The sequence below is a fragment of the Schistocerca cancellata genome, chromosome 1 (assembly GCF_023864275.1).
Source record: "Schistocerca cancellata isolate TAMUIC-IGC-003103 chromosome 1, iqSchCanc2.1, whole genome shotgun sequence".
Classification (NCBI taxonomy): Eukaryota; Metazoa; Arthropoda; class Insecta; order Orthoptera; family Acrididae; genus Schistocerca; species Schistocerca cancellata.
Genome location: NC_064626.1, coordinates 368,270,736 through 368,292,221, shown reverse-complemented (window position 1 = coordinate 368,292,221; position 21,486 = coordinate 368,270,736). Strand labels below are relative to the sequence as shown.

The 21,486-nt window shown below is 36.0% G+C and overlaps 1 protein-coding gene across 8 annotated transcripts in view; it reads left to right on the top strand.

Moving 5' to 3' along the window:
- Nucleotides 1–21,486, top strand: part of LOC126174843 (ankyrin-2-like) — a 310,128-nt gene that overhangs the window by 220,638 nt on the left and 68,004 nt on the right. For 7 of the 8 annotated variants that reach the window (XM_049921257.1, XM_049921264.1, XM_049921291.1 and 4 more), the window contains 2 exons: nucleotides 15,712–15,789; nucleotides 19,580–19,597. The exons of the other annotated variant lie outside the window; for it this stretch is intronic. In XM_049921257.1, coding sequence (XP_049777214.1) covers nucleotides 15,712–15,789; nucleotides 19,580–19,597 — 96 coding nt within the window. The remainder of the gene's footprint in view (nucleotides 1–15,711; nucleotides 15,790–19,579; nucleotides 19,598–21,486) is intronic. 8 annotated transcript variants of the gene reach the window in all.

Below are 21,486 nucleotides of genomic sequence, written 5' to 3'. Positions count from 1 at the left end.
TGAGTATTGCAGCTCCAAAATTTGAATTCAGTATGTCACTGATTGTGCACAGTCAGACATTTCTTATAGACATAAATGAACTGAACTAGTTATAACCAGTGTGGAAACCTTTCATTCCATGCAGTGCTCTTATGTGATATTTTTCTTTCATTAAAAATTTAGAAGCCAAACTTACAGCAATCTTTATATGCTGAAGCAGCAGCTCACTCTCTTTATTGCATAATTAGTTATTGTCTAGTTTTAGTTTTTTAAGTGTATCAATATATTGAAGGTATGACTCATTAGCAGTTTCATCAGTTCAAAAGGAGACAACTGTCTTATTTCTCTGCAGTTATACGTCACTTAACTAGTATAATGAAAGCAATACATAGCTCACACTTAGAAGAGGTGAACAACAAGCGGGATTTTGAAATGTAAACACTTTTTGGCAGAGCAGATAAGATACTGAACTAACTTGTGGAAGGTCATCTAGCCCAGATAACTTGTGTGAGTGTTTGTAAAGAAGTGCCAGTGAGGAGGAAGAGTTTGACAATAATCAGATGGGGAAAGATAAGAAGTGGGAGAAAATGAGAAACAGAGAACATCACAGGTGAGCATATAATAAGAGAACAACATGATGTGATGTGTACTGGGCAAGTGGAAGATGGCAGAATTGAAATCTTCCTAAAAGACCTTTCCATCTCAAAATTTAACACACAATTTTTAGTCTGTAATTTATGCATATTCTGAAGAATATTCACATAGATTTTCATGTAGAATTGTTCCTGAATTTGTGCTCTTATGTATTCATTTCTCTATATTACTTGGACTTTGTAACATTGTTTTAAACCAATTTAAATAAAATAAGAAATAATTGTAATTGTAGAAGCAACTTGTTTACTCAGTCAGAGAACAAAATATGTTAGTCGTGGTACTGTTTATTGTTGTGTATTCTTAATATGAAGCCCCTGTGATTTATTCAATAATAAGTAACTATTTTGAATTGTCCTTTTTTATTTTTGAGTTAAATTATTCTTTCTAGATAAAAAATAGAGTAGCCCTGTGTACTTTACATTTGTCAATTCTTACTGATTGTGATATGGTGGATGTTCACTACTTGTATCACTGCATAAATAATTTGCAGGTAATTTGTTATTTGGTTTTGGATGATAGGACACAATTCTTTTTCATACTAATATTAAGTGGTCTTAAGTGTAAATAGTAAAGAAAGAACACCTATTTTGTTTTTGGACTTCATAGTCATTACATTCTTTTAGCTTTTACAGAGATATAGTTGACATTTTGATCTTAGAACTCTCACATCCTTCCAAAATATTTACTTGTAAAGGGTGGTGCAAGAAGAATGTGTGGATTTCAAACTAGTATAATTGGGTCTGTTTTGATCACATACAAAATGTACTCACATCACTACAATTGGTAATGTATCCAATTTATAAATTGTCAGTATTTCACATATTAAAGAGAACATCAGGCAGATAGCAGCCTTCTTTGTGAATACACATTAAAAGTCTTCGTTCAAAATTTGCCATCACTTTCGATAACATGTCATGTGAAACAGCAGCAATTTCTTAACATATTGCAACTTTCAGGTCACTGAGTGTATGAAGTTGGTTGCAGTACACTTTACTTTTTAGGTAACTCCATAAGAAGAAGTCGCAAACCAACAAATCTGGCAAGCATGCTGGCCAGTGAGCCTTGCCAAAACTTGAAATCACATACTGGGGAAACACTTCTCGAACAACTACCATGGAATCATTAGCCATGTGAGCTGTGGCTCCATCTTGTTGGAATCACATCTGCCACATTCATCCCTATAGGCTCCAGTTGCAGCCACATGAGACTGCGTAGCATTGAAATATAATGTGTAGCATTCACTGTTACGCTAACAGTGCCTTCCTTACCTTTTACACTCTGCAGTGGTTTTTGATGCTCTTCTTGTCGATTGTCTGCCGATCAATAGCAACTGTTTTGTTTATTTACATAACTGTCTAAGTGAAAGTGTTCTTCATTGTTCATCATCAACACAACATCATCAGCAGCAAGAACATCAGTCATTCTCTCACAAAACTGCCTCTGTTCATCATAATTACAATCATGAATCTTGTGCACTATTATAATCTTGTAAGTATGAAAATGCAGCTCATCCTTCAGGATGCACTGCAGCGAGTGATGAGACAAGCCCAGAGTTGGATCACGCTGCTAAGTGGAGTGGTGAGGACTTAGAAGAGCATACGCCATTTCTGTATTGACATCTTCTTGTGTTCGCACTGTGTGAGGACAACCAGCTGACATCTGCTTCATGACTTAATCAGTTGTGCGAAAAGAGGCAACCCAACACAATATTGTGTTGCGATGAGATATCGAACCATTTCGTGGAACATTGAAGTGTGTACAGAAAAGCCACTGAACTGTGATACAGAGTCATTACTTTTGAAGTAATGTTCAACAGCAAAAACACAATGATGCTCGATCCACTGTGCCATTGCTACTGAAACTGGGTGCTCTAACCTACAAAACATTAGCTCCCCTATCCCACCATTCCACTCTCACCAATGATACTACACAAGTCAAATTCGTGCTTTCTTTTTGCGTCACCTTTTATTTCCATATAGTTTGTATTACATGAATTTTATTTTAAAACCTGAATTGTGAGTGCAAAATGAAGAGCAAATTGTCAATTTTTAGAAATATGTATCAATTATGTCTCTGTTCTACATTTTTCTCCATCATCCCGCTTCAGTTTCTTGTTAAAAACAGAAATCCAGTCAACATAGCTGTGTGTATATGAAACAATGATCTGCCTGATAGCATCGGAGAAGTTAAATATAATTAATCAGAGTCTCAAAGTCAGTAAACATTTATTTTTTGCTCTCTCATTTTTCAGACAAATAATTGTTTACATGTGTAGACGATTGTTATTAGGCATTAGGTTAACACAGAAAAAAGTCACTGCCTCCATCCATCCCACTCCCAGCCTCTTCATACCCAGTAAACCAAGAATTAACTGCCTTTTGTTAGCATAAGCTGGTTTTTGTAGTAGCACAAATCAGTTCTGCAGCTAAACAGATAACACCACATACTGAATAGCTTTCCATTTGTATGGACATACTTTATGTTTCTTTTAACAGAAAATTTTTCTGGCTTTAGGACCACATCATATTGTAAAATAACTGTCACTAATTGGATAAAACCAACATTTCAGCTGCAGTTATAGTGAAGTATCTCCAGATGACGAATGGAGTAACCATAGCCAAAACACGATTTATCTATTCAGCGATAGCTTTTTTACAACACGACACAGCTCTACACCCAGAAAGCCTTTATTGTAACTGATTCCCATTGTGGAAGTCCACCAACTTATAAACTTATGAATATAATAGAGGGAAACATTACACGTGGAAAAAATATATCTAAAATGAAAGATGATGAGACTTACCAAACAAAAGCGCTGGCAGGTCGATACACACACAAACAAACACAAACATACACACAAAATTCTAGCTTTCGCAACAAACGGTTGCTTCGTCAGGAAAGAGGGAAGGAGAGGGAAAGACGAAAGGATATGGGTTTTAAGGGAGAGGGTAAGGAGTCAGACATGTCTGCTTGTGTCTGAATTTTGTGTGTATGTTTGTGTTTGTTTGTGTGTCTATCGACCTGCCAGCACTTTTGTTTGGTAAGTCTCATCATCTTTCTTTTTAGATATAACTTATAAACTTATATTTTGGTTGCTTTGATCATTATTCTTGTTGGTCCAAAGATAAAGATCTGTATGGTGTGTGTATATGTAGATGGATCTCACAGAAGCTGACACACACCCTTAGGTACTAAAATTGATTTTGTGCAGGTTTTGAGGAGGTACATAAACAGGGTGTACATGACCTGGGACAACCGGGAGATCAGGGAAAAACCCGGGAATTTTTTCATCCAGGAGAAAACCGGGGAAAACTCAGGAATTTTTTAGAATTCCGGGAATGTTTCGTTGTTCTAGCTTTCAGTTAAATTTTTGTGATTTTGACTGGTAAGAACCAGTACTCTAACAAAGGATATTACTGTATCCTGCATCTGCAGGATAATACTGCAGCAACAAAACATTAACAAGAGGAAGAAAAAACAAAAATAAAACTTAAGTCGCCAAGGAAATCCGCCATATACAGCAACAAAACATAGTGCTCATATAAGCGTCTGCAAACAGCAAAGTGTGTCAAAGGCTTTAAGAAAGACTGTGCAATGATTCATAACGACAAATTGCCTCCGATGAGCGTGATGTGACAGCTGTTGACATTAGATTCATTTGAGCAGTTGTGGGCGGGCTCTTGTGCATGCGCTGTTGAGTAGCATATGGGTAGTACCTTCTCCCGCTTCTGGCTGCAGATGTGTGACTGGACGCCTGTATCTAATATTGCCCCGGTTAGGAAATATCGTAGATCCGGGGTTGATGCACAGAGCAGTCTGAGTTGTGGGTAGTCTCCATGTGACCTGTGTTTACGTTTAACGATTTTGCTGTTTCCTCTTCATTTATTACTCTCACATCAAATGAAAGCAAAATGGATTTCTGTGGCTGGGAGCTATCAAATGAATTAAAATATGTTCATTCCCATAATTAAGGAAGGCTAAAATATGTTGTTATTTTCAGGTTTTATTTCCACCTTTCTGACAATCAAGCATTAATCACCTGGCAGAACAATGAAGTTTTAATTTTGTCACTTTGCTAAAGAGATTTGGCGTTATTAATCTTTTGCGCTGAGGCAGTCCATTTATTTGAAACGAAGTGTTTAATTTCACACTGTTGGCTAGTTTCAACTATTCGCTGCGTTTCAAGTGCACCTTTTCCATCTTCTAGCTCGCATGGCATTATGCCATAATAAAGAACCAAACATGAGATAATACAGTACTGGTACTCAAGAAAATTTACATCTGAATCTGGACATACGAATGTGCACTTTGAGCCCAATTATGCATTTTAGTATGGTTCACGAAATGCCAATGAACTTGAAGTGCTCTGTGATGTCTTGTTTCTTTTGTGATGTAGTGCAAGATCTTTTAATGTTTTACACATACGAACATATGGGCTTCCTGTGTCATCGTAGCTGCCAAGAGCGGTGGCGCCTGTTATCTGGCGCTCTCTGGCAACTGCTGAAATGAATCAGTTTCGAACAGGTCACGGGAAAACATTGTGGATGGTGGTTTGAAAAGCATTACTTTCAAAGTAAGTTTCCTTTTACACAAGATGACCTATATGCAAGAACGTACGACGAATTTCTTAAATCACAGAGCGTTTGACTCTCAATTAAAAATCAACTCTTTGAGGACGACCATCTAGAAGAATTTTGAGCCCAAAAGATCAGACACTTACGTCGTTATTAAATATTTTACTGGCACTTTTGTGTGATATATCATAAAGTGTAACACGTGCAAAAAAGATCAACATTATATGTGGAAGCTTAGCTTCTCTTGCAGCTTATTAATCTTCGAGACTACACTATATGTGAAACCTCTGTTTTTCTTATAGCAACACTATGTATATTAATTTAAACCATCAACTTTTCTTATTTGTGTGTTCGCGCTACTTAAGAGTGATCTTGCTATTGGCTGACTACATCACATGTCCTATGCTGTCATCAGCTGGCGAGATCACATGACTGGCTTAAAACCGTGTCACAATCTCAATTTCAATGCCTTGGAAAGTAACATGCAGTGTTTGGTGGAATTCGAATTTATATCTTCGTAACACGAAAATATGCAGCGTACATGTTGCTACTGCACATCAAAGATCTTTCCAAAATGTGTTTTTCCCCCCCCTGAGTTTTGCTTTCTAAAGTGCCGGTAAATTCTATGTCAGCGTATAAAACCATAAACATTCAAAAGACTGATAAGTTTTACAGTGCCAAGGAAAAGTATACTCTCGCATAACACAAGGAAAAATGTATTTTCACCTGGGAGAAAGTGTATTTTCAACCGAGAAATCTGGGAAAAATCCGGGAATTTTTTTTCCTTGTCCATGTATACACCTTGATAAATGAAAAACACAAAATTGTGAATGGTATACAGTATTAATTTATTTTGTTACAGTAACAGATTTTCAGCTTATTACAAGACAAGACCAAATTAATGTAATATATTTATGAGAATATGATTTCTTCACAGTTGCTATTAAATGTGAATCTTGCATGGTTGTGAGTAAGCAGTTACTTGTCTGAGAAATGAGATAGCAAAAGTAACACTAGATCAAAGGAAACTTAGACAAGATGAAAGGGAAGTTAGCAGTGAAATGTCAAAAAAGGATGAGACCTGAAAACCAAAAGCTGCAACTGACCTACAGATAATTAGCAAGTGAGAGGTAATGGAAGTGGGACTAAGAATATGAGAATACTACACACAAAGGAAGACAGAATCAGAGAAAAGAAAGTAAGAAACACACAGTGTAGGAGAGGATTTAACCAAAGAAAAGACGAGATAAGAATAGAAACCACAAATATGAAAGAAAATAATGATGGAAGTAATAACGGACTGACTGAATAAATAAATGAATGTGAAACAGATACATTGGGGAGTATAAAAAGAAGTCAAATGCAGTGTACTTGAATTGACAGAAATGGAGAAGACAGGGATAGATGAAAAAAGTGAAAAGGAAGCAGGAAACAAAACCACTTGCTTGATGAAACAAGCATCAATATCCTTACTTTTATGCTGCAGAGAGTGCTCTGCAAGAGTGTGTTTTGGACAGTGATTTTTTTTCTTTTTTTCCCACCTCTGAGGGAGGAGGATGGGCTGGGGAATGCTGGCGTCCCTTTTCAGCCATTGTGTCTCACTACCCTGCATTTTTAAATCATTTGAGTCACTCACGCACACTGGCACAGTAATTGTTGTCAAGAAACACAAAATGCTTGTGTATCATGAATCATCTTGTAAATGGCTATCCCTTCGATAAGAAGATCTTAACCTGTAATGCTGATGGAAGTGTGTAGGACAGGTTTTACAGTAGGAGTGATGAAAAGCTCATGAACCATCCAGCAAGGTAACATGCTGTAAAAGTGTGTGTTTTCAACACTGGAAGACAGGCTTAAGAAAACTGCAGCAGAGAAGTAAGTTGACACAGGTGTACTGCCGTAGGAGAGGAGTGGTGTCATAGGAAGTAGCATTGACTCTCCTCACAGCAATAACATTACCTGCATTTTGTATTTCTGCAAAAGTAGAAGCAATAGGTCTCGGTTTTTTATATAGCTTGTGATGAAATAGACAAAATCCTGTGATGGGCCAAAGGGTGGTGTATTTACTCATCATAAAATTTGAATTGTCACTAAAACACTGTACAGTGCAGTAAACTGTAAACATATATTTACTACCAAGTTCTACCACACACAGCGTGTTTGCTTGCAAACATTGTCAGCAACTGGAATAAGCAAAAAGCTGGGCAATATCATGCAACTCATGCTCAATTTCTCCACTACTAGCAGTCTTCTTATTGTGAACAAGCTGTACTCCAACTTCAAACTTCCTGAAAGATTAAAACTGTGTGCCAAACTGGGATTTGAATCTGGAACTTTTTACCTTTAGCATGCAGTGCCGTTACTGACTGAACAATGATGTGTCCCCACAGCTTCAATTCAGTCAGTATCTCTCTCCTATTTTACAAACTTCAGAGAAAGTCTCCTGCATACCTTGTATGACTAGCATTCCTGGAAGAAAGGAGACAGAGGTTAATAGACACCTGTTCTCCTGTGGAAACCTTACACCATTTCAGGAGGCAGTATTACCTGAAGAATCAAGGAATATACTATAGTCCCACTTATTACTCACATAGGTACCACAGAGGCGCAGACATGCACAACGAAGGACAAAGCTTTTGGCAAACAGGCCATCATCAGAATTAGCAAATACACACACACACACACACACGCACACACACACACACACACACACACACACACCACGACCAGAGACTGTGCTCATGTTTGTGTAGTTGCATTAGCATTTGTGTGTGTGTGTGTGTGTGTGTGTGTCTTGTCCAATTCTGATGAAGGCCTGTTTGGCCAAAAGCTTTGTTTGACATTCTTTTTATACGTCTTCCAGCCATTTTCATATTGTTTCAAAGTGCTTCCAAAGGCACTGTATGCAGTCTTTACTTTTTTTGGTTGTGTTGTAACCTTTTAAAGTCTTCCCTCTATTATTAAGCAAAAAACAAACAAAAATAACAATGCAAATGTAGTACAGTCCCCAGAAAATAGCTGTGGAGGAAGTGACAATGTAGTGAAAACAAATGGCATCAGATTTAATTATTACTTACAGTGACAACAAACATTGCACCACTAATAAGCGAATAAATACAAACAGACTGCTTTTTCAGGCACTGATTCATCAGATCACTAGAAAATAGTAATACTGCTCGCTTTGGTGGTATTTCTAACAGTATATTAAGATCTTTTGCTGACTTGATGGGACAACCCCTAAATTACCTTTGTATTAGTCTATGACTCAGGGCACATTTTGTGGAAGATTTAAATATGATGTAGTAACACACCTGTAAAATTTGAGATAAGTAAAGCAGCTACAATTACAGAACCATTTCATTCTGTTCAGTTTCTCAAAAAAATTTTGAGGAAGTGGCCTCTGACACTATTCTGTCTCATTTATCTTAGCAGATATTGTTACCTATGTCTTAGTGTGGCTTTCATAAATCTTCTTGTACAGAAAAAGCCCTACAACACCTAACAAATTAAATCTTGGCAGACCTAAACTAGAAAAATTACGCTATTGGTGGTATATTATATGGAGGTAACAGAGTCTGAATGAGTGGACAAGAAAATTCTACTTTATTGTTGAAGATCGTATTAGAAGCCTGTGTTTCACCAAGATTATAATCTAGAGAACACTGATTACCAGTTTAAACCACTTAAATAGTCATCTTCAAATCAGAATACAACCATGCAGTGTCTGAATTGAGGGAATAAGTAAGACTCTTTGTCATTACAGTTTTGAAATCCATAAGGAAATTCCACACAGGCAGTACCAGTTAGTCTGGCTGCTGTTTCACTTTGATAGTGTGGTTGAGCATGATGACTGTACCCCTGTCATACACAACAGTGCTGTTTGTGCTGTGTTTTACATACATGTATTGTAAATATGACTGTGAGTAACATTTCCTTAAGGATGTTAACATTATAATGACAAAGATATTGTGATCTTAGCAAGAAAAAGTTTTTAAACAAAACATGCAATAGTCAAGTTTATAGACTGACATATCCACCCTCTTCATGTAATCATAAAATTCTACTTGGCAAACTCATGTATTATGACAGTCTTCATGCTTGGATGGAGTCTTTCCTTCATAACAGAAAGCAGAGAGCTGTTAAATACTGACCACTTCTTGTCTTCAAGAGTTAAATATTTAGTACTGCAGTTAGACCTACATAAAAGTACATAACTTTGTCCTAACTTTCAGAACTCTTAAGTTCTTTCCTCAAGGAGGAAATAGGAGGAAATAGGAATAGGTTGGGCAGGTTTAAAAGGATGCCCGCACCTGAAAATGAGAGGTATCTTCTTATGAGAATGAGGTGAGACGAACTTTCCTTTGGATACAAAGTAGAGTGTTACACACTGTGTCACAGAAATGAAGCTAATATCAGAATGGAGCAACATAAAATTGGTTCTGATCCACTCTTGTTCTTAATGTACAAAAATATCTTCCAATGATTTTAAAGGGTAGTTCAAAACTTTTTGTTGGTGATACAAACGTGATAATCAAGAGTCCAAACTCAGCCGTAAAAGATACAGCTCAAATGATAGCCAAACAGGCATACAATGAGTTCACAGAAAATTGTGTAAGACAGAATCTCACCTAGACTCTTAGTAAGTAGTTTTAGACAAGCAAGAAATACCTTATTTTCATGTAAAGTGCCTCTTTGTATACAGTTCAGAATGGAGTTACGTACTCTGGTGCAAATGTATCCAACATGCTCCCATTTAATGAAACGGAAAGCCCTACCAATTCAAAAGAAAAACACACTCCCTTTAGCCACTCCTGCTCTTTATCTAATTATTTATATTCAAGGACTGAACATTTGTGTTAGGTATATGGGAAGCTGAAGTTTTCATTGTAGAGCTGTATGACTAACAGTTGTGTATTGTAAACTGCTTTCAGTATTTATACACTGACTGGCAGGAAAAATGCAACACATAATAAGTGATGTGTAATTATCTGTTTGATCAGAGTGTAGCGCTCTTTATCCTATGGTTTTGGATGAAGTATGTTATTGTTATGTTACTGGCATTTCATTTCAAGCAAACAATGAAGTGCTGATTGTTTACTGCATTAGCCTTAATTTTTTCCTCCTTGTGTAATGCCCGTTTCTAAAAAACTGTGTTTCGTGTAAAACAATTGTATAAAGATTGTGTTCAGAGAATTCAGACTGTAATGTTAACAAGTTCATTTTGAGTTATTTAAGTGCTTTTTTTGGGATCAATCATCCAGTCCACATGTTTAATTTCATTATTCATTGCACCATTATTCATTGTGTCATCTAACAGGGAAGATGCATCTATTTTATTACTAATTTATAATATCCATTGTAATTCATTATATGTAGGAAACCTGTAGTCATTCAGAAAAGAAGTCTTGCGTTTATTCATATCAATCATACAGCATGGAGTGACTACTGAATAGCTATATGAAAACTAAATTTTCTAAATTCTATCAGTCCACATCCTCTGTTGCACTGCTCCCAACAGCAGTCTGGGACTACAATCTTTATTCTGGTGATGAAATTCTAAAATATTTGTCTTGATGGAGAGGGGAGCCCCACAACCTGTGAAACACATCACTGGAAGTGAGGCAGTAATGTTTTCTTGCACTTTTAGCACTTATTGTTGTATGTTCTATTGTTCACATTTCAATCACATATGTTTGTGTGATTTTTCTGTGATTATTGTAATCAGCTTTCTGGAGTAAACATCCATTAGCCATGAAGAGGTTGCAAAAGCTGTTGCTTTGGTGTAATTTGTTTGCAGCATACATTACATTGCAAAAATGTAGTGAACTACACCTTCCACAATTTCCAGAACCATAAGAAAGTACAGGGAAATTGAGGACTATGCAAGGAAACCAGCATATGCCTCCATAAGAACTATATTGGCAAGAGGTGACCACTTACAACTTACAGCTTTTTCACACCATCACTACTGAAGAGCAAAATCGACACCACCAAGTTCAGGAGGTCAATGTTAATGAGGGAACAATCCGAAGAAGGCTGGAAAATGCCAATCTTCAGTCTAGAAGATCTGTTACCAGTCCAGAACTCAGAAGAGAGCATCACACAGCTCAACTACATTTTACAAGGGAATATCGTTGCAGGAGAATATAAAAATGGGAGAAAGTGTTGTTCACCGATGAGTCACAAATTGGCCTGCAATAACCTGACAGTAAAGAGACTGTTGTAGAAGGCCAGGGGATATGTGTTCTCGCTGCACGTTCTCATCCAGGGAGGAAGGGAGCCTTACAGCATATCTGAATGTGGAGAAAAACCTTTTGGAGCATTTCGTGCCTTCCACTTTATTGTTCAGTCGTGTTGTTACACTAATGAATGATAGTGCATGTCCATATATTGCAAGAATTGTACAAGAGTGCTTGGGTGAAGTGAAGGTTCATGCTATGGCTTGGCCAACTCTGAGCCCTGATTTGAATCCTGTTGAGCATATACAGTACCATATGGGGAGAAGTGCATGCCAGCACTATTCAGAATGCCGCAAGACCTGTGGGAGGCACTCCTGAAAAAGGACATTACAGCCTTAACCTGGAGCTTGCCTGTAATATTGGATGCCTTTGTTGGCGCAAGAGGAAGTATTGCATACTTTTGAAGCTGCAAAGAGAGATATGTGAAGTGAAGTGTAGAAAACCTAAAGAGTGGCATTACCTTCATGAGTTTCCACAAAATTTATGTGAAGTGTGAGTCCACTTGTATTACTTCTGCATCTCTGACTTAATTTGTTTATGATTGTCTATTTTTCATTGTTAGAAAGTTAGATGGGACCATACAACACCATTTTATTATAAAATAATAGATTAGTATCATCATTCAAGCAATATATTGCACATGTGAAAGTTACAGAAAAGAATAATAAGGAACATGTGTGCTGCCCATCCAAGGACATCATGTCACCCACTATTTGAAAAACAACAGTTATTAACAGTTCCCTCCTTATAATCTATGATATTATCATCTTTCTACACAGAAATTTAGAGTTATTTGAGAAAAACTGTTTCAATCACATGTATAAAACGAGAAACAAAGACAATTTTATGCTTCCCACTCATCGCTTAAACCTATATGCGCAGTCTCCTCAGTATATGGCAATGAAAATTCATAACAGGCTAAAAGGAAAGAATGTTCTGAGTATGAACCTAGAGGCACTGAAAACAAAGCTATATGATATACTTGTCAAACGCTGCTACTACATTGTTGAGGAGTTCATGAAGGATGAACTGAACATTTGAGCAGGATAAATTTACATATAGTCTTGTGTGTAAATGTAGCTGTCCTTCACAAAAGGGTGGAAAGAAAAATAAAAGTTTATATTAATATTAAAATTCTTTGTACCAATTAGGCCTAAGTTGTGTTATCCATTTCTTTTGACGTGTCTCCTGTGCACTAATCATATGATTAGAAATTGTGTGTTATGAGACAAATAAAACACTATTCACTATTCACTATAATAGCAGCTGAAATTTAAAATAAAAACATGCAGAAATTGAAGTGTTGTGTTTTTCATGCTGGTCAGTCTAGATGTAAGTAACTATTTTATTTGAAAAATACCAATATAATCAACTAAACATTAAGCTACCAAAAGGAGGTAAATGGTAGATATTGAACATTGCTGAGGAAGCGGCAGCTTTTTCAAAATAACAGTTTTCTTTCTAATTTTCTTTTTAATTTAGCTGATATAATGACAGATAGTCCTAAGGAACTACAAGGATAGTTGGTTGTTAGTACAGTGTATTTTGTTGAATTATATCTTGACTCACTCCTCACTCATAAAGATTATCCTTCTTCGTTGTACCTGTGGAACATATTCAGTGAATGAGTGAATTAATTATATTTATCTTTTTTCATATCCTTTACTTTTTCCTGACTTTTTGTTTCCAGATATAGTGAACATGATCTGAATGACCACAGCATATTGTAGAAAATATTCCCAAGATATGTGTCAGTCATTTGAAGGTTATTTCACTGCACGATTTTTATACATTGTTCTGGCTCCATCAGGGGATATCTGTGAACCACTCATAACATAATACCCCACAAATGATTGAATAACTTAAACATTTTTGAGGGGTTCTTACTATCATGTATGAAATTTTTGAGAGGTTTTCTTAAGATGTGGTTTTGTGGTCTTCAGTCCATAGAATGGTTTGATGCAGCTTTTTCTGCCATTCCATCCAGTGCAAATCTCTTCATCTCAGCATAACTGCTGCAGCCTACATTCATTTCAACCTGCTTACTATATTCAAACGTTGGTTTCCCCCTACTACTTAACCTGCCATAGTTATCTACATTACAAAACTGACATTTCCTTGATGCATCAGGATGTGTTCTATTAACCAATCCCTTCTTTTAGGCTGGTTGCATCATGCATTTCTTTTCTCTCCAGTGCTATTCAGTACACCCTCATTATTTACTCTTACTCAGTTTACCCATCAAACCTTCAGCATTCTTCTATGACACCACATTGAGACAACACTTCAGATAAACACCTCCAGAAAAAGACTTTTCACACTTAAATTTATGTTTAATGTTAACAAACTCTTCTTCTTCAGAAATGCTTATTTTACTATTGCCAGTCTATATTTTTTATTGTCTCTTCTTCAGCTGTCATTAATTATTTTGCTACCCAAATACCAAAACCCATCTATTACTTTCAATACTCTCAATTCAAAAACTAATTCCCTCAGAATCCCCTGATTTAATCTGACTACATTCCATTAACCTTGTTTTATTTTTGTTGATGTACATCTTATAACATCTTTTCAAGATGCTATCCATTACCATTCCTTTGCTGTTTGTGACGGAACAGAATTTGTTATATTGCTTGTAAATGCAGTGAGGTGCTAAGTAGTCTGTATGGTAGTTCCATATAATACATTTTATTCTTTTAATTTTAATTCTTACTTTGGCTACTTTATTTCATATCAACTTGCCATCTATTTTCCCCCTCCTTTTAAAGGGTTGTTTGTGTTCCTCATTCAGTTTAAAGTTCTTTCACTGTTCATCAAAAGCAGTAATTGAAGCATTATCTCTTATGTATGTAGCATGAAGAGGTTCTCCAGACATCACAATTGAAATATTATCTGCTGCTGTTATCATGTCTGTTGCTTCTCTCATTATGTGTAGTTGTTATAGTCTTGCAAATGGACTGGTCCACAAATCAAGTCTTGTGGGCATCCCATCATTATACTCTTAGAAGAGAGATTATTAATTGCCAAACTTAAATGATTATTGAATTTGATCAACCTATAGTCATAAGATATCAGCCACTGGACATGGCTGGAAGCCCAAGAAAATTTTGTCAGTATACTCATAAGGATTACAGTGCTCAAACCAGGCCACCACTTGTGTGTGTGTGTGTGTGTGTGTGTGTGTGTGTGTGTGTGTGTGTGTGTTTTGTGTGAACGTATTTAACAGTTTTGTTACATTTTTTGAATATCAATTATTTGGAGAAATAATCTGTATAAAAAAAGTCAGAGATTTAAAGGCAGGAATGTGTTATGTGTACAGTTTTAATTAAATTCACTCATCAATTTTGACCACTAATAAACTACAGAAGAGGGGTTAAAGATATAACTCTAATTATATGTTAGTAGATCTTATTTTGTATGAGGTATATTTGATGATTTTTTTCTGAGAGACTACACAGAGGAGTTACTATTATGAACTTTTGTAACTTATTTTACTATATTCTGAACTTGGAAGTCACCTGGAAAAATAATCAATTTTTTATGAGCACACTTCATCAAACTCTTTAGGACTGAAATCCACTTTTTATCAGCTTAAACTTACAGGACATCATTGTTCCATTGTATATATGATATCCTTAAAGAAAATAAGATCATTGTATTAATATAAATCGACAATAATACGTAAATTACAATTGTCAAATATTTATTGTGCTCTTTTTAACTTTTTGTTTATACCAACTAACATTAGTGTGTGAGACTCAAACCCTGTCATGCATGTCAAGAAAACATGTCTTGCTGTAAAACTACTTCTTGTGTACTGTAATTGCAAGGATAATAAGTGTTACTGTTTACTGAATGCCATGACTCAGTTGTACATATTTCTAAACATTGCTAAGTAACTGTTATTGGACACTGTATGTTGCAGTGTGAGCCTGAAACGCAAAGACCTATTTAACAAAAGCATGATCTGTATTGTAATTTACTTATCACACCAAGTTATTTTTGTGCAGTTCTGTTATAAATTTATCCTTTAAATTAATACACAAACTATGATTTTGGAATTACTGTATTTACAATACGGAAGTGTCAAGCATGCTCAACCAACAGTGTTACTTGGAAAGATTTTAAGCAACTGCATCATGTTTGCAAATCATACAATTTTTGTTCTGCACCTGCCTGTTGCCTGGAAGCATGCCACTCACAGACTTACTCAAATATCAGGCAGTTTTAATACCACATGATTTTTTTCCCTTCATCTTGTGCAGCATCATTTTAAACAGACTTGATGATTCTTTGGCTTGCCTTGGACCAATTCCATTATCAGCAGCGATGTGGCGTGAAAGGTATTTCATTGACTAGAGATTCATATAATTGTGTTTTCCTTGCCATAAAAATATTCAGTGTTTAGATTTATAAACTGTACAGCTGAGCTGTGGCCATATTTTGCTTTAAATAAAATTATATACTTACATTGATCATATTTTTATTTTGAAATTTAGTTGCAACAGTAATGAAAAGGTATTTGTGTTAGAATATTAAATCCTTGCAAATGCAATAGTCATCACAGATTGTTCTATGTATGTGAGATATTTCTTGTAAGGATCGAACTGTTATTCATAATTTTGCCATAAGTCAGGACCTAGTGTACTGTATCTGCAAGACAAGTCTAGGAACAATAAGAAATAGGTTAAAATGTTTTTCTGCCATACCCGTACAGTTTTAACTTCTTTCCCTCCATCTTTACAGAAGGCTGCAGAGTTATTTTGTTGATGAAAGTTATGCACTTTCTTCTTCTCTGTCTTCTCAGGAATGAGTAAGTGCTTTGTCACAAAGGCCCAATAGATTAATGTATTTCATTATGCAATACTTTGATATGTTATTAACGTATTTTATATAAGTGTTCTTAAATTTATTTTATAGCAGCAATTTGTAAAATTCTTTTGTGACTTTCAGAAGTGTGCATTTGGTACTAATCATTTTGCAGTGAATGTTTGAATATGTGCACTGTTTCATGTTCACTGTGTGTCTAATATTCCAAGGCATCTGATTAACTCTCTTTGAAAGAAACTTACAAAGAAACTGTTGTTTCTACAGAATTGTACATACAGAAGGTACATTGCAGGGCTTTGTGAATGGATGAAATTACAAGATTAAGAGATTTTAAGTAAATGATTAATGGAAAATCTCATATAAAGATGTGAAACAAATACTAACAAAGTGATAGAGGGGCTGGCCAGTACTTACCTCAGCTCAGTACAGCCGATAGATATACAAAAAACAGGACCGAAAATTTACGTTCCTAGCTTTCGGAACAAATGTTCTTTAATCAGGGAGGAGAGAGGGGAAAGAAAGGGAAGAAGGGAAAGTAGATTCCCCTCTCTCCTCCCTGATGAAGGAACATTTGTTCTGAAAGCTAGGAACGTAAATTTTCGGTTCTGTTTTTTGTGTATCTATCGGCTGTACTGAGCTAAGTACTGGCCAGCCCCTCTATCTCTTTGTTAGTATTTGTTTCACAGATTTTAAGTAAACTGAGACTCGGTAATGTTTTAGCCTCACAACTTGGAAAATATTTCGTGTGTCAACATATTATACTGCAGAGCAACCAGTGTGTGATATTATGACTTGGATGGCATGGTGATGAGCTCACAGTGACATCAGCTGTGACATGTCAGTGGAAACATGGTACACTGCTGTTTTTGAACATTTTTCTCCACAATAGAACTGCCAGCCAGCCAAACCACACTTCTGCAGAATACTGAATGATAGTGTTGAAGATTTAAGTATACATTACTTGTGCAATTCAGTGATGAAGAACTGAGTTCTGAGTACTTCAGTACACAGACTTGATTATACTTACACATACCTATGTGTGTATGCTTCGGGCTATAATGATGTGTAGCATGCACTACATCGTGCACCAAAATCAATTTTCCTTTTTCAGTCCCATGGGACACTGGTAAAAGAATCTTGATACCTCTCTGTAAAGCACAAATTTCAGTAATTGTACAATTGTGGTCATTATATGAAATGTATGTTTGAGAAAGTAGCATGGCACTTAACCCCTCTTGGAACATGGACTGTTGAAATTCTGAGAGTTAGGTTCTCTGTGATGGATAATTACTTATTCTGTCTCCCCCTAATATTTGTTGGCATATCTGTTGCGTTCTTGCACTGTCTAATGAAGTAAACCTCAGATGTGAAACACAGTGCTCATGTATTTCTGCAACTAAATTGTTTTATTGTCAAAATTTGACATCTGTTGTTACTAGGCTAGTATGTTGCTTATCTAATATATGCAGTAAATAATTTAAAATGACTGTTTTTTACAAAATGAAAATATTTTGGAGAGAAAATGTATTATGACAGAAAATGTTGAAATTAGAATTCTGTTTGAAATTTGAGCAAAAAAATTACTGCGTTTTTGAATTTTTTTTATTTGATTGACAATATTCTGAAAAGGATAAGTTGCAACTCACAGTTAAAGGTGAGCTATTGAGTTGCAGACAGCTGTAATGAAAAACTGTTATACACTTGGCTTTCAGCCAAAGTTTCTTCAGGAAAGAAAAAACACACACATCCACCCAAGCAAGTGCGCCTCACACACACATCCACCCAAGCAAATGCACGTCACACACATATATATCAGCACTGTCTCCCACCACTACAATCCGAATGCAACAGTCACATTGAACAAAAGCACAATCATGGGTGGGGCGAAAGGATGAGGAATAGTAGGGAATGGTGGGAGGGAGTGGGGGAGAGCACTATCTGGCAGACTGTGCAGGGCTAGATTGCAGCAGGTCAGAGTTGCCAGGCACAACATCGGGAGGCTGTGGTGGTGGGAGGCATAGGAGCAGAAAAGGAGAGGGGCAGAGAAGGGGAAAAGAGTGGTGCACAGTACCAGTGAGAGGACTTGAATTGGGAGGTGGTTTAGGATAGAGGGGGCGAAACTTGTTGGATAGAGGTGATATGAACAATAAGTTACTGTTGGTTGAAGCTGGGATAGTTTTGGAAGTGGAGAGTGTGTTCTATAACTCCCCTCTGCACAGTTCAGAAAAGCTGGTGTGGAAGGGAGAATGCAGATGGCTCATATTGTAAAGCAGCCATTGAAACCAAGCATGTTATTTTAAGCTGCATTTATTGTCATAGTGTTATCCATTTTTTTCCTGGCCACAGTTTGCCAATAGCCATTCATCCATGTGGACGGCTGTGCAATGATTGCAGCAGAGCTGGTATATGACATAGCTGCTTTCACCAGTGGCCCAGCCTCTGGTGGGGTAGGATAAGCCTGTGACAGGACTAGAATAGGAAGTGCTGGCTGGATGGAGTGGACAGGCCTTGCACCTGGGTTTTCCACAGATATATGATCCCTTTGTCAAGGGGCCGACGTTAGGAGTGGCGTAGGGATGGACCAGGATGTTATGGAGGTAGGTATGGTGATGGAACACCACACTTCCACAACACCTGAGTGTGCTTGAGGTGCCTTTGCTTGAATGATTGTGAGTGTTTTCTTTTATAAGTAGGCTTTGGCCGAAAGGTAAATGCATAACAGTCTTTTCATTGTACATGTCTGTTACTCAACAGTTCATCTTTCAATGTATCAGTTTCATAATACTGTTGATGTTCTCAACTGGACTTCCCATTATTTGTTATTTGATTCATTATTTATGAGTTATGGGGTTAGTTTCATACATGTATTTTAATGATAGTTACGTTGCATAGATTTACGTTAAAGGTCCTATCACTTCTTTATAACACCGTGAACTTTAATTATTAAGATTTTACATCAGATGTACACCTGCTTTAAATTTAAGTCCGAAACTGGGGAGAAGCTGACCATGGCAAAGTGGTCAAATTAATACAAGCATGTATGAGGGAGGAAAAATGGTGTGTTTCCTATTAATGGGCATGGGTCTCAAATAAACACATATCACTTATCACAGTTAGCTGTAGTTTACATTATACATTGTATCTAACTGTTTGTGTGGAATTCCTATCAGTGTAGTGTTTAATTAACAAAAAGGGCATGACAGATTGTGAGTTTTTATATGTTTATAAATTATAGAATAGTAAAAGTACCCTTAGAAACTGACTAACATTTTTCTTTGATTTTTTGTTTGTTTGGTGAAACAGCATTCCCCATTGGAGAAAGTAAGTGCAAAACTATGTGTTTTACATCAAGGAATGTTGGTGTTTGCATGCTGTTTGTGGTGGCAATAAATCACATTGCACGTCATTCTGTTATCTTGTATTCTAGAAAATGTTTTGAGTGGTTCAAATTCGGTGTGTGTTTGTTGGGATAAGACAAATGGATGTAGTGATAGACTGGATAACTTCATTCATTAAGTACTAGTGAGTGTGTTCAGAATAGAACCCAACAACTTTATGATTGTTTGTTACAAGAGAATGGGATAAAAGGGAAAGATGTCTGTGCACTCATGAAGCAAAAAAGAGAATGTTTGTGCAAATGAAACATGAAATAGTGGAGAACACATCAAGTAATTTCCTGAAAATAACAATGAGCATTATTTAGAAATGTCATATGTCATATGCCATATTATGGTAACATTGATGATAATCACTGTGAAAATTACCGAGTACACTTTTTGTGTAAAGAATGAGAGATGATCAAATACCAAAATTAATAAAGCAACATCATCACATCAGTAAACCATCACTAGGTATACCATAAAACTGTGGAGAGAACAGTGATGAAATCAAGAAATTTAACACAGATGCATGAAAGAGGGCACAACAAGCAAAGGTTTAAGACAGAAACAATAAGAGGAAGAAAAATAAGTTAAGAAGGATAGAAACATTCCACAATTGACTAAGCCTCAGGTAGTGCCTCTGATCCTAAAATTAAAAAATAAATAAATAAATAAATAAATAAATAACTCATTTCATTGAACACCAAGGGCTCATGAAGTAGTTGACTGATTTAATGAAAAACAGCTGAAAAGTGAAAACTGCATTGAGTTTCAAGTGCATGATGCTTGTACAGAATTGGGCATAAGTCTTGCTGCAGTTGAATTTTCACCCTGTATTTTAACGTGGAGATGGAAACAAAATTTGGGTGGATAAACAAGTCAAAAATACTGTAATCAAATTGTCATTGATGACATTTGCATGGGTGAAAAACTAGTAGATTTTTCCACATTGGAAATGCAGTTCTGCATATATCACCGTATTGGTCAATGAATTTGTGGCACAGGAGCTACAGATGTCATTCTACTGCCCTTTACATAATAAGGCTGAAAGCGGGGATATCTTTTCTGTTTATTAACTCTATAATCAGTGTGTTGTACCACATATCTTACAGAAGAAAATCTTTTCAAAAGTACAAAGCACCCATTTCAAAGCATTCTAGCAGTTTAAGTGGTAATTATGTTTTTTTATGGCTTTGTTAGGTGAATCATCTTTTAAAGATATGAAACACGTCAGAACAAACAGCAGACAAATAATCCCCATCCCCACAAGTATTCTGGAAAGGAACAGACAAATGAGATTACAATATAAAATTAGGAATCATTTGATAAAGCTCTGAGGGTTCTGTTGTAGCAGTACGCATTTATTTTGTTTTGGTGAAAGTAAATGTTGTTGGAATGTAAGTAATTAGAAACTTGTGTACTGTTTCAATTTTTTTATGTATAGTAGATATCAGTCATCAGAGCTTGAAGAATATGCCTCATCTTTCAATTTCAATTTAGTTTTGCTTGATTTTCAAGGACTTCACTTAACTGATTATTTATATTGTTTATGTTATCCATTTTATCAATGTAGCATGTACTTTATGAATTTAAGAAAATGTTGTACCTGTAAGTGATATTAATGCACACTGACAGGTCCTATAGTAAAATTTATGAATTTGTGAGAAAGGAATTGTTTATTGTAGAGTAAGAGTTCAGAGCTTTGTTATGTTTTGTTATTACATTCTTCAGTTTATATTCAGAAAATTATAGTAATCTCTTCCTTGCATGTATTGGAATGCAGTAGTAGTTACTTGTGTACAGCAAGTGATTTATATCTGAGAAAAAAAT